This window comes from Canis aureus, chromosome X (assembly GCF_053574225.1).
Source record: "Canis aureus isolate CA01 chromosome X, VMU_Caureus_v.1.0, whole genome shotgun sequence".
Taxonomy (NCBI): Eukaryota; Metazoa; Chordata; class Mammalia; order Carnivora; family Canidae; genus Canis; species Canis aureus.
Window position 1 is genome coordinate 33,149,198 of NC_135649.1, and position 12,721 is coordinate 33,161,918.

Genomic DNA, 12,721 nt, shown 5'->3' on the forward strand with positions numbered 1-12,721 from the left:
TTACTGGGGCTCCTGGGTGACTCAGTCAGTTGGGCGGCCGAATCTTGGTTTCGGCTCAGATCAGGATCTTGGGGTCCTGGGACTGAGCCCCGCATTGAGCTCCACACTCAGTAGGAAGTCTGTTTCAGGATTCTCTCTCCCTCTGCCCTTCCCTTCTCTCTCCAATAAATGAATCTTTTTGAAAAATGGTGAGTTACTCTATTCCTTAAAGAAACATTTTTTTGTTTTATTTTAAAGATTGTATTTATTTATTCATGAGAGACACAGAGAGGCAGAGACATAGGCAGAGGGAGAAGCAGGCTCCCAGTGGCAAGTCCAATGTGGGACTCAACCCCAGGACCATGACCTGAGCTGAAGGCAGATGCTCAACCACTGAGCCACCCAGGCACCCTTGTTTTGTTTTGATCAAAGCAGTTAAGATAATGTGATCTTGGCCCCTCGGGTCAATTTTAAGACTTGGGAGATTGATCTATTTGTAAATAAATATATTTATTTATCTCCTGGCCACTAGTAGTCTTAATGTGGTACCTCTTACACGAAAATGTATTTATTGCTTTTCTCAGCTCTAGACATTCCTCATCCAAAATGTACATACACTCAAGTCAGCAAAAACAGTGGATGTAATGGCATAAAGGTTGCCCCCTTCACATTTCATGACTTTGGGAGGTTTGTCTGGAGACTTAGAGAAGGCCTCTAGGGCTCAACAGTCAACCTACCGAATACAGCAGATCAATAGTTATCTCATTGTTGCTTGAATTTGCATTTGTTATTCAGGTTGAACAATTTTTCATACTGTTCATTATTTCTGGGAATCTGCCCCATATCATGCTGATGTGCAGAGAGGTCTGAGAACCAACATTCGAGTCCAACTTCCCGCCCAAGGCAGGAATGGCCCTTACCTACCCCTGACAAATGGCTCCTTTTACACTTCTTCCTTAAACACTCCAGCCTTTTCCTAGGTTCCATTAGAAGGGTACTATAGCTGATTTACTCCTTCTAAGTCCTACCTGCTAAGTATAGCTCTGCCCTCTGCAACTACAAAGAGTAAGGCTACTAGCACTTTTACACAGCAACTCTTTAAATATTTAAAGACCATTAACATGAATCAGCTTAATTCATTTCTTGCAAAGCTAAATGGCCCTAATTCCTTTCCTTTATTCTTCACATGACTTTGGTTTCAAGACATTTCCCCATCGCTGTCATCCTTTTTTGGTGGTTCTCTAGGTTTTAGTGTCCCACTTTGGATGTGACAGTCACTATAGTCTAGTGGCTAAGAACACAGATTTTGGATTTTATACATGTATGATTTCCAGGTCTCCTGCTACTAGTTCCTGCATTGTGAACAAGTCACTTGACCACAGTTTTCTCTTTTGTAAAATGGGGATAATAATAATGATACTTAATACAGTGTCTTACATGTAGTGAGTCCTCAATAAATTTTAGCTACTATTATTAATATTACAGCTTCTAGAAGGGAGTCCACTTTAGTTCAATAGTGATCACTAGGGAAGGAGAGACTACAACTCTCTCAGGGGGAACAGGAATACAGGAAAACACATAGTCAGCGTAAAATACATTAAGCTTTGCCTGCACAAAGGACAGAAAACAACCTAAGTAAGAATCTATTACTAGGGGCAGCCCCAGTGGCACAGCGGTTTGGCACCGCCTGCAGCCTGGGGTGTGATCCGGGGGACCTGGGATCGAGTCCCATGTTGGGCTCCCTGCATGGAGCCTGCTTCTCCCTCTGCCTGTGTCTCTGCCTCTCAGTCTCTCTCTCTCTCTCTGAATAAAATAAATAAATCTTTTAAAAAAGAGAATCTATTACTAGAAGATGGTTTAAAATAAGGCAGCCTGGATGGCCCAGTGGTTTGGTGCCGCCTTCAGCTCCAGCCTTATCCTGGAGTCCCGAGATCGAGTCCCATGTCGGGCTTCCTGCATGGAGCCTGCTTCTCCCTCTGCCCCCCCTTCTAATAAATAAAATCTTAAAAAAAATAAGGCACTATCCGGGGGTGCCTGGCTGGCTCAGTTGGTGGAGTGTGAGACTCTTGATCTTAGGAGTATGAGTTCAAGCTCCATGTTGGGTGTGGAGCGTACTTAAAAAATAAATAAAATAAAATGTGATATATCCATATGATGGAATAATATGCAGATATTTTTAATGTAGATCTAGTCTTCAGGATGCATTTAAGATTATTTATTTATTTATTCATGTGAGACACAGAGAGGCAGAGACATAGGCAGAGGGAGAAGCAGGCTCCCTGTGGGGAGCCCGATGCAAGACTAGATCCCAGGACCCCGGGATCATGACCTGAGCCGAAGGTAGACACTCAACCACTGAGCCACCTAGGTGCCCCTTCAGAATGCATTGTTAAGTTAAAAAAAAAAGAAAAATGCATAATAGTTTCCATTTTAAATACATTTAGGCTTGCGCTTACACAAGGTAGAAGTATGTATATGAAGCTAATAATAGTAGCTACTGCTGGAGAAGTCACTGACAGGATAATGAGCTTGGCATCTCAATCTTTCCCACACTCCAAAACCTCAAATACTCAAGTAGGCATAGTGTTGAATTTTTACAGATAACGAGAGTTATATGTGTGTATGTACATGTACCGTTCTCAGAATTTCAAAAAAGAAATAATGTCCAAAATATGTGATAGAAAATATTTAAAATTCCACCTCTAGATAAGACACTAGTGAAATCCCATTTTCCTGCACTTTCATCTGAAGAGGTAGGAGGGAAATAGCAAAGCTTCCTGCTTCTAGAAGAGGAAGTTCATTTTGTGCTTTTCCCATGAATCCTTTGAAATCATGGCTAGAGACTTTTTCCTCCACATTGCATGAGATCCTTTTCTGCACTACTAGGCATAAGCAGCGGTTAACCAGAACCCAGTGGTACCTGGCATTTTTAAGGGTCTGACAAAGCTTGGGTGGAATGGCTGACTTTTGAGGTATCTTTTCGCTTAGATATATTATACCGGTTAACTTGCATTAAGGCAATATTGACATTCATGAAGGAAACAGCACATCATGGAGCAAAGGGAGTATGTTATTATAGTTATAACATGACAAAAACCAATGCAAACTGCAGTAAGTAACAAATGATATCCTAGAGCTGAGTTTAAATCTACTTTAAGATAGGGGCTGGGATCCCTGGGTGGCGCAGTGGTTTGGCGCCTGCCTTTGGCCCTGGGTGCGATCTTGGAGACCCGGGATCGAGTCCCACATCAGGCTCCCTCCATGGAGCCTGCTTCTCCCTCTGCCTGTGTCTCTGACTCTCTCTGTCTATCGTGAATAAATAAATAAAATCTAAGAAAAAAAAAAAGATAGGGGCGCCTGGGTGGCTCAGTGGGTCAAGTGTCTACTTTCGGCTTGGCTCATGCAGCCCCGTGTTGGGGTCCCCGCTCGGCAGGAAACCTGCTTCTCTCTCTCCCCCTATCTGCTTGTGTTCTCTGTCAAATAAATAAATACAATCTTTAAAAAAATCATAAAATAAATCCACTCTAAGATAGAATCACATGAAGAAAACCAGCAAAATTTGTAAGTAAACAAACAAACAAACCACCAAAACTTTGGAATTAAAGAAATATGACTGGATATAGAGGGCAGGCATCTTCTGTTTATCATGGACAAATGGGAATACTGTAGAGAAAGAATACACTCTATCTCCAAGTCAGCTTTCCAAAGTGATTACAATAATAAATGATATCCTAATTTTTATTTATCTTTGAATGGAAAAACCAAGGGACAAATTATTAATTATGAAATAATATGATGTTACCTTGAGGCATTTGATTTCAGGTACATAAGTTAGGTTATTCTAAATCCACAGTTTGCAATCTACTTTTTTAAGTCCATAGGGCTTAATGTTAATAAGATCTGAATGTATATGTTAAAGGTAGAGCAAACAGTAACTACAGCTATGGCCTTCACACACACACAATGTGTAATGGATATAAAGTTTATAGCATTTGTAAATTTTTTCAGTAAGAAGAAAATCTTTGTATTATGTATTTCACATTTGGCACAGCTAACACGTCTTACTATTAATCATGTAATCAATATAATTCATTTAGGGATATATATTAGAGGATATATACTGAGATATATATTTGAAAGAGTATACATGGCTATAACCATAAATGATTTTTTTAAAAAAAACCTACTTAGCTTATGTAACAAATCATGAAGGAGGTATGTTGTTCTTTACACGATTTGAGAAACCAGTGTTTTTCTCCAATAGTTAACTGAACAGTATTTTTAGAACTGAATCATTTGATACTGAAACAAATCTCATTTATAAAAATAAGTTCATCAATGTTCCTATTATGTTCCTTACTGAACACTTTTGTCTTTAATGGAAAATCTTAGCAGAAATTGACTAATGTGATACTGATTACAAGGACATCCTTACCTTGTGCTGGTATCTAGTGTCAAATGCATGTTTTATCAAAAGATTCTTTATGACAGAAATAGCTGTATATCTGATCTCGTAATTATCCTGGAGAGCAATGGAGGTTTCCCTCAGAAGTAAACCAACCAAGAAGTGATGCTTGCAATATTCATCTGATAAACTGTATTCAAGATTTGAATCTGCAGCATAATGAAATTTAAAACCCGTTGATAAAAATAATCACAAATCACATTAACATTAAAATACTGCATTGATTATTTAGTAACATGATCATGCTAGCAAGAACTATAATTTAGTCATTAATTAATGTGAACAATTCTTTTTTCATGTAGAATGAGCATGCAAAATTTTTACAAGACAGGTGTGCTCATAATTAGGGCTGTATGATAGCCTTAATGATCATTTCAATCAGTAAGACAGTTCCTAGATTTCTTTTTCCTAGATCCTAGATTCCTTTTAACTCTTAGGAGTCTTAAGCTAGAACCCAGAATGAAAGAATACTACATTTGGCAGTGTCTTAACACGTCTTTACACTTGAAAAGATTTAGTCACAACTACAAACTGGACTGCTTCTATACAATACTTGCATTACTTATCTGTTTACACTTTTTAAGTAGGAAAAGGAAGACAAGGACAACTGAATCAATCTAATGATATTAACTACTGACTGTCTAAATGTCACATACTGGCTCCAATACATTGGGATCCAAGAACAGTAAGAAAAATGGCCTCATCTCACTCCAATTCATCAGCAGGCAAATATAGATCTTTGACTTCAGAAAATCACCACTTCGAACTATGTCTTTCACTCCCTTTTAGACCTCAGTCCATTTTAAATCTCAGCTGCTAACAACATCCTGGTTGAGACTTGCCTTGTAACTACTCACAAGGGAAGGTAACCAAGTTTAATAATTTCTGTGGCACATTTTCACAATCTTTATTTCCTCTCCTCTATGCTTGAATTTAATTAAGCCATAAAGCTAAAGGATATATTTTCTTTTCTTTGTCTTTTTATTTTTTGCCTCTTCAACAGTTCATATAATTCTACGTATCCAGTTAGGAAGCCATAAACGCTGTGAGTAGTCATATTTCATCCTAAATCATGATGATCTGTAGATGCCGCCTTCCTTCCTCTCACTTCCACACAGCTACCAATAAAAAATAGGGAAGTATTCGAGCTACACACGCTCAGCATCTAACTGGGAAGTGATTGCGCAGGGATGCTTGGTTTCCTAAAGACTTTTTCTTCTCTTTCGCTGGCTCTGATTCAATGACTAACACCACCACTCAGCAGCTACTCCCCTGGAGACCAAGACAGCTGATTTTCTTCTGGCTCTGGGTCATTGTCTTTTGTGAATCCCGACCACTGTCCACACATGAGGGCTAGCAATGACTAACCCAGGTGGCTGGGTTAGTGGGCAGGTTCTGCAATGGCAGTAAGTTTTTTACTTCAGAGATTTGAATAAATCCCATTGGGTACTTTCATCCAGACCTCCAAAACTGCAGCCAAGCAGTCATTAGACGGGGTCAGAGAGAAGGAGACAAGCCTGGGAGAGAGGACACACACTTAAAGAACAGATATACCCTCCGGTTCCCATGCTGCCTGGAGCAGGAACTTGTTTTCAAGTGGATTCCTCTAGCAATTAATGCTAAAGCTTATCTTAAAAGGCAACAAATCATAAAAACTCCTACACCATCTCCTTGGTTGTCTGAGAATGTCAGCTTAAAGCGTCACTGTGGCTCAGGAAGATTTGGAAAGCAAACAAAGCCCCCCCCACCCCGTCCATCTTAGCCATTCATCAGATTGTTTTTAAAGACAGTTTAACTACTTTAGAGTGAACCGAGTTAAACCTACCTACTGAAGTCAAACGGTCCACAGCAAATGAAAAAAAATCTAATTAATATATGAAAAGAAAAGGGACAAATAAAAAACATAGTAACATAAGAATAGTGCTACACAACAAAGCATTCAATTAAACTAGCAATGGAGTTAACTGAAGGCATTTCATACATTTAATACATACAACGAATTACAATTCCACTCTGCCTTTATGCTTCTCTTTTGACGTTCCTTTCAGTGGAAATGCATTTCTATGGTTTGTTTGTTGTTGTTCTTTTTAACTTGGTCTCAAGTAAGAGTCCAAACACTACTACAGAAAGTAATTTTACTAGTATCTGACACCTCTGGTTAAAGCAGCCATCAGTGTAATACACCTGATTTCTCCATGCTATGAATACTATCACTGACACGATGAAACAAGTGCAGAATACTGTTAATGGACGTATCTTCCAACAGTTAATGCTTCTGAGGTTACCTTTAAACTCACGATTTATCTAGAAGACATTACACTACACTAGCACTAGCCCCCATAAAAAAAAAACCACACAATTTCGAATGATGGAAAATGCAAATACATACCTTGAACGCGCTGGAGCTTAGGTTTTGCAAATGCCATTGGTAAATTCAGAGGAATGTAATGTTCATGATTGCAAATTGTCTGCAGAAATTCAAACTTGTATTCAGCCAGAACCTAAATAGAAGGAAACAACACATGAACTCCTTTTTAGTAGGCATTTACTAATTTTAATGATTACATACAGGGCATTCATTTCCCCAACAGAAGTGTTCGGTGTTTTAAGGATACCTTGAGATGTGACCCATGCAGGGAAGAGTTAACAGAGTAGGCTCTCCTTTTAAAGAAAGCCCACTTGCAAGGTTGGTTGTTGGCTGCTTGCAAGGTTGGTTGTTGGCTGGCATTTGGGAAATTGGATTTTCAAATGCTCCCTACATGATAAGGTTGTGCCTTCTCTGCCGGCCTGCTCAGACCATTTTGTATAAACAATGTGATTTATTGTGAACATCTGCTTTCTTTTCCTTTCCCAACTCTGGAATTTTGACTGGCCTCCACTATAGGAGCGGCCCCCAGGAAAAATCCTAAACTCCTAGTTCCAAATGGGCTTCCCTGAACAGAAAGGTTGCACACAAGTGGCTGCATTGTCACTGCTGCAAGAAGGGTGTGGTCCATGTGGCCTTCACTGGAGGGAAGGAGGGCGGGCACTTGGGAAGCCCACTTGAGAACTGCCAAGGACTCCACTGGATATGTTTTTCCTTTACTGTTGCAGCTGGGTAGCCTCACTGTGTCACTGTAATGAGTTTTAGCCGTGACTAAGGCTACCGTAACCATATACGTTGAGTCCTGGGAGTCTTTCCATGTGGGTGATCTTGGGGACTACCCAAATGCTAACCAGTATCCCCTGCTTTAAGGTACAGATATACTCAAAGTACCTAAACAAAAAGAGCAGCTCCAAATCCTCCAGAGAATACCACTCTGGGTCTCATGCTCTAATGTACAGCAGCCGCTACGGTTACATCCTTATAACTTACCTTAGGATCTTTGGGGCTGAATCCAGATATATAGTCATTTATCAAATTGAAAACAAATCCTCTGTCCATTAGTGTCAGACAGCGCTACAGAAACCAAAACAAAATGAACAGTGACACAATTCTGCAAGTCAGGCAAGCATAGCTTTTTAAAGTTGTAAAATTTGTTCCACATGAAGGGCATGACATTCTCATTTTACAGGTAATAGAATAATAGTTTTCAGAGTTTTACTGTAGGTGATCTTGAAGAAGATAGAGGGAAAGTGATTTATTGTGGGAATCGGGTTCCAGCTGTACAATTTTCATATATAGACAGATAGATGCACATACACGTATATCTGTAAATGTACTTATGTATGTAAATACACACACAAATAAATATGTATGCACATACACATATATGTAATCTATTTGGCTACTCTGTCTCATTTTGGTCAATTCTAAACGCTCAAAGTGAAGCATATGGTGGTCCATTAGCCACGAAAAGTGGGGTTTGGCAATGTCAACGTTTTAGACCCAAAAAGAAGATTGTCTCTCTGTTCTTTGAAGTCTCAGCCTACTCAAACATGCCTCCCCCCCGCCCCCGACGGCCCTAACCGCTGTCCTCCTCCTGGGGAAGACTCTCATTACCAGGCCACTACTCAACTACAGGAAGCCTCCTAACCAGTGCGTGCCTATCATCTCTCCATCCATCTGCTTCCAGATTCATCTGTAAGTGCAAGCCCTAATCATGTCACCTTCTTTCCCAAAAGCTTTCAACACTTCCCTATTGCCTTGAATATAATTTCAGACCCCTTCACCTGGCATTCAAGGACACTTAGAATGTCATCCCAACCTACTTTTCCCGTTTTACTGCCCAGTATAGCTCATCTGCTCATTGTCCGCTCAGGATGCACAGTGTCTTCCCACCTCTGGGTCTTGGTTCAGGCCAGGCCTAGCTAGTAATTCTAGCACTATTTCAGCCAAATCCTACCTATTCCTTGGTGTTCTGATGAAATCCCATCTTCTGTAGCCACCTTGGCCCACAAGCCCCTTGTGAAACATTCTATTCTCCACTAGCTTGTACTTTATTAGTTCCTTGTCTTTTTACCTAGGTAGGACAACAGGAAGTCCCTCTTTCTCTTTATGTCCTCCTTAGGGCCCAGACTATTCTTGTGAGATACGAGGAAGTCAATATTTGATTAACCAGCTTTTTGCATCTCATTTCTCAAGGTGATTGAGACAATGTTCTAGAGAAATACAAAGGTATGGATATGACATGGTCTTTACTCTCGTCCAATGGTAAAGACAAATAAATAACGAAAATACAGCACAGTAAGAAGTACCACAGAAGTATGTGAAGGATAGGTGAATGACAGAAAGGGTGCTCAACACGCCATGCAAAGGTGAGGGAAGAGCTGAGCCTCAAAGATGAATGGACTCTACCAGGCAGACAAGGAGATGGGACTGAGGTTCTAGTTGGTGACCCTGACTCTGCTGTCCTCACTTCTTCCATCATTCCAGCAGCAAACATCCTCCAAAATCGCTGGTCTTTCTCCATTGCATACAGATCAAAATCAAAATTCCCTAGCCTGACATTCAGGGCCTTCAATAACCTGGCACCAGATGGGCTTCCTGGCCCGACCTCCACACATCCTAAATGCTCTGCACAATGACTCTCTTTCATCCCTCAACTTCTGAATGCACCTGTCTCCTCCTCTTTTTGCTCACTGATCTGCTACCTGTGGCACCCTCAACTCTTATCATGGGGGAATTCCTCTTCTAGGCTCTACTCACAGTTCCAGCTCATAATCTCTCCTGCTCTGGTCTCCCTACTGGATCTTGTTTCTGCTTTCAGCAAAACAGTCAATCATATTCTATCTTGAATATGCATGAGAAATGGGATTTCAGAGATAGCTTCTCACCTCTGAATCTTCCCAGAGAAGACAGGCCAATTTTTGTTGACCTGAATAAGTAAACACTGCTCTGAAATCAACTACATTCTAGTCCCCATATGTAATAAGCTTCAAGCTTCAGCTTCATGGAAGAAACTGAGAGTTTACATTTCAAACGGTGTCATCCTTAGTTTACTTTAAAAAGATAGGTGGATGTTTGGTTTTTGATACACAAACACACATTTCTGTACTAGTGTTAAGATGTTATTTTAATTCTGGCCAAGAGAGGCTTTCTATCAGAAAGTCATACTCTGGAGTTCTGAAACCTCGTTGTGAATTTTGAATAAGAAGATAAGAGTACGTGAGACATTAAAAATGCTTGGATGAATTTTTGACCATGAGATTCTTCACATATGGTTGAGAAATGATAGAGAACCAGGAAAAGAGGCGCAGTAGTTAAGGAGCAGGAAAAGACCAAGTGCATTACGAACCCACACCCCTTCTCTGCAACAAATCAAGTATTGCTGTTACCTACTTTATAGAAAAACTGTACTCTAGCATTGCCCCTTACGTACAAATAGTAACAAAACATAATGACAATAAACGTGCAGTTCCTTGTCAAGATAGGAACTTCTGGTCTCTCTCAAACAAAATCATCTCACGGGACCGAAATGAACAATGTTCCTTCACATGGATTCACAACATGGAGGCCGTGGTTATGTAAGCACACAGGCTGCTTCAGTTCCAGAGTTGCAAATTCAAAGGCCAGCAGGGGTCAGAGAAGTGACTTAAACACATAGAGTGGGGGGGGGTACTAAGGAGTGGTGGGGACTGTGGCAACCCAGAAAGTACATGCCCCATCTAAAGGCACTCAAATTAACATATTTGAAAACACATCATGTGAAACAAGCAAAACATGCTTTCTGGCTACGCCCCCTGTGTGGGACCTCTGATTTAATTAATTAGCCATTTCAGTGGGGGGCCTAAAAAAAAAATCAGACTAGGCTGTTTAACTGATGGATCGATTCAGTCAGAGGTTTCACCAGCAGGCTTACCAAGACCTAGCCGAGTCTCTAGAAAGTGGGCAATTTTTTTCTTTGGCTTTAAAGACCATGTTGGTGAAGAATAATTCCTTACCATGTTCTGGCTGCCTTTAACTCACCTTCAGGAAGCTAGCCAAACTATAATTGACATTCCGGGACTCATCGGGAATCTCGGCATAGCGAATAGTCACGTGGGGAATTATTGCAAGAAGCAATGAATGTAAGACATGATGATACGCCTCTGGAAATCTCTGGCCTCTGGGAAGCTTAAATTAAATAGGCATAGCAAAAAGTCAGAATTGCAAAAGGTCTAAATCAATTGCTGTTTTTATTTTCAAACACATTCCAGACATGAATGTGCTTTTTTTAACTGGAGTATAACTTTTCTCCCAACTTAAAAATGACATCGCTAGTTCAATGTACACTTCAGATTATTATAGGACCTCTCTGGATCTCTAAATACAACAGACTGAAATCATCAACAGACCAATTTTGGAATTATGTTCCTGAGATGTAGACACACCCCAGATTTTCATTCCATTTTTTTCCCCCTGACACACAAAGAATATATCCATGCATCTCTGTTTTGGCAAACCCATTTTGTGAAACATCTGATAAAAATGGTATATATGAGGGGCTCCTGGGTGGCTCAGTCAGTTAAACATCTGCCTTGAGCTCATGTCATAGTCCCTGGGTCCCTGCTCAGCAGGGCGTCTGCTTCTCTCTCTCCCTCTGCATCTCCCCTCCACTCACGCTCTCTCTCGCTTTCTCACTCTCACTCTCTCAAAAATAAATAAATAAATAAATGGATAAAATCTTTTAAAAAATAGTTAAATATGAGGTGAATATCTTTCACTTCACAATCTGAATTCTATAATTCCTATAACTAAGAAAATTCCTCTGTACTTTTAAGAGAATGTAAATATACAACTATATGTATGAACCACATTCCAGAAACATATCTAAAAAACATAAGGTGTTTTTAACTTTATACATGTCTTAGACCTTTCTAGGAGAAAGGTTATTTCTGATTTGGCGCTTGTTCTTCCAAATGAATGTTTTGACATAGACATTTTTAAGCTACAGGATAAAGAGAAAGCTTCAAAGAAAATGCGCTTTACATGGCAAATAACTAATAGGAAAGAATGCATGTGGATGAGTCTCTGAGGACTTTGAAAATGTATGAACTGTCAGACCTCAGATTTATGCAACATATCCAATGTTGTTTTTTAAGGCAAAATTAAAAAATTGCTAAGGGCTAAGAGCCCTTAGGTTAAGAGGATTTGCATGTCACTGCTACCTGTGAATAATATTAGTCTTCTTTGCCTATGTTAAATATCATTCTTAAGCCTACTTACCTTAATTTTATTCTCTTCCAACAAGTAGGTGGCCATAGACTTTGCAATAATTTCAAAGAAAAACCATGAGTACTAAAATAAACAAACAAATAAAATCAATTTTGAATAGTTACCCAAATCCCAAAACTTACTAAAGTTAGACAAATCAATATGGATCTTATCTCTGAACTCTAACATTTTAAAGTGATCACAATTCACTACTGAAGTTTCACAAAATACTTTCAAATTGTCTCGCCAGAAAAGTAATATTGTACCTCAGGGCTGGCTGTTGAGGTGCAAAGGGCCTGTGGTGGGAATGTTTGTCTCTGTTGTAGGCAGGGAGGGAAGGATTTTATCACTGACATTGTTTTGATTTGCTTACACATGGTGCTGAAAGCAAACCAACTTTTAGTTTATTTAATGATTGCTTTTAAATTCTCTACAGACAATGAGTCTTACTCATGTCTACAGCCAGTGGGGGACCCAACTCTGCCCTTGGTACAATCCTGAAGCCAGCCCAAGGAGCACAGGTGTTTGCCCGAGTAGATCTGAAGGATCGAGAAAAGTCTCAAGCAGATATATCCTCAGTTGCCTGAAACTGAAATTCAACCATTAACAGAAATGGTAAAGATCATGATAAAAATGAGAGCCATCACTGGAGTGTCTATGTG

General features: G+C 39.9%; 1 protein-coding gene across 6 annotated transcripts in view; it reads right to left on the reverse strand.

Moving 5' to 3' along the window:
* DOCK11 (dedicator of cytokinesis 11) overlaps positions 1-12,721 on the reverse strand; it is a 189,529-nt gene that overhangs the window by 69,051 nt on the left and 107,757 nt on the right. For 5 of the 6 annotated variants that reach the window (XR_013374910.1, XR_013374911.1, XM_077888910.1 and 2 more), the window contains exons 27-32: positions 12,072-12,143; positions 10,833-10,979; positions 7,800-7,883; positions 6,834-6,945; positions 6,270-6,308; positions 4,415-4,593 (exon numbers count right to left, since the gene is read on the reverse strand). Coding sequence is in view for 4 of the 6 variants with exons in the window: in XM_077888910.1 (XP_077745036.1) it covers positions 4,415-4,593; positions 6,270-6,308; positions 6,834-6,945; positions 7,800-7,883; positions 10,833-10,979; positions 12,072-12,143 (633 nt within the window). In the remaining 2 variants the exon portion in view is untranslated. The remainder of the gene's footprint in view (positions 1-4,414; positions 4,594-6,269; positions 6,309-6,833; positions 6,946-7,799; positions 7,884-10,832; positions 10,980-12,071; positions 12,144-12,721) is intronic. The other variant, XM_077888909.1, reaches the window with a different exon arrangement.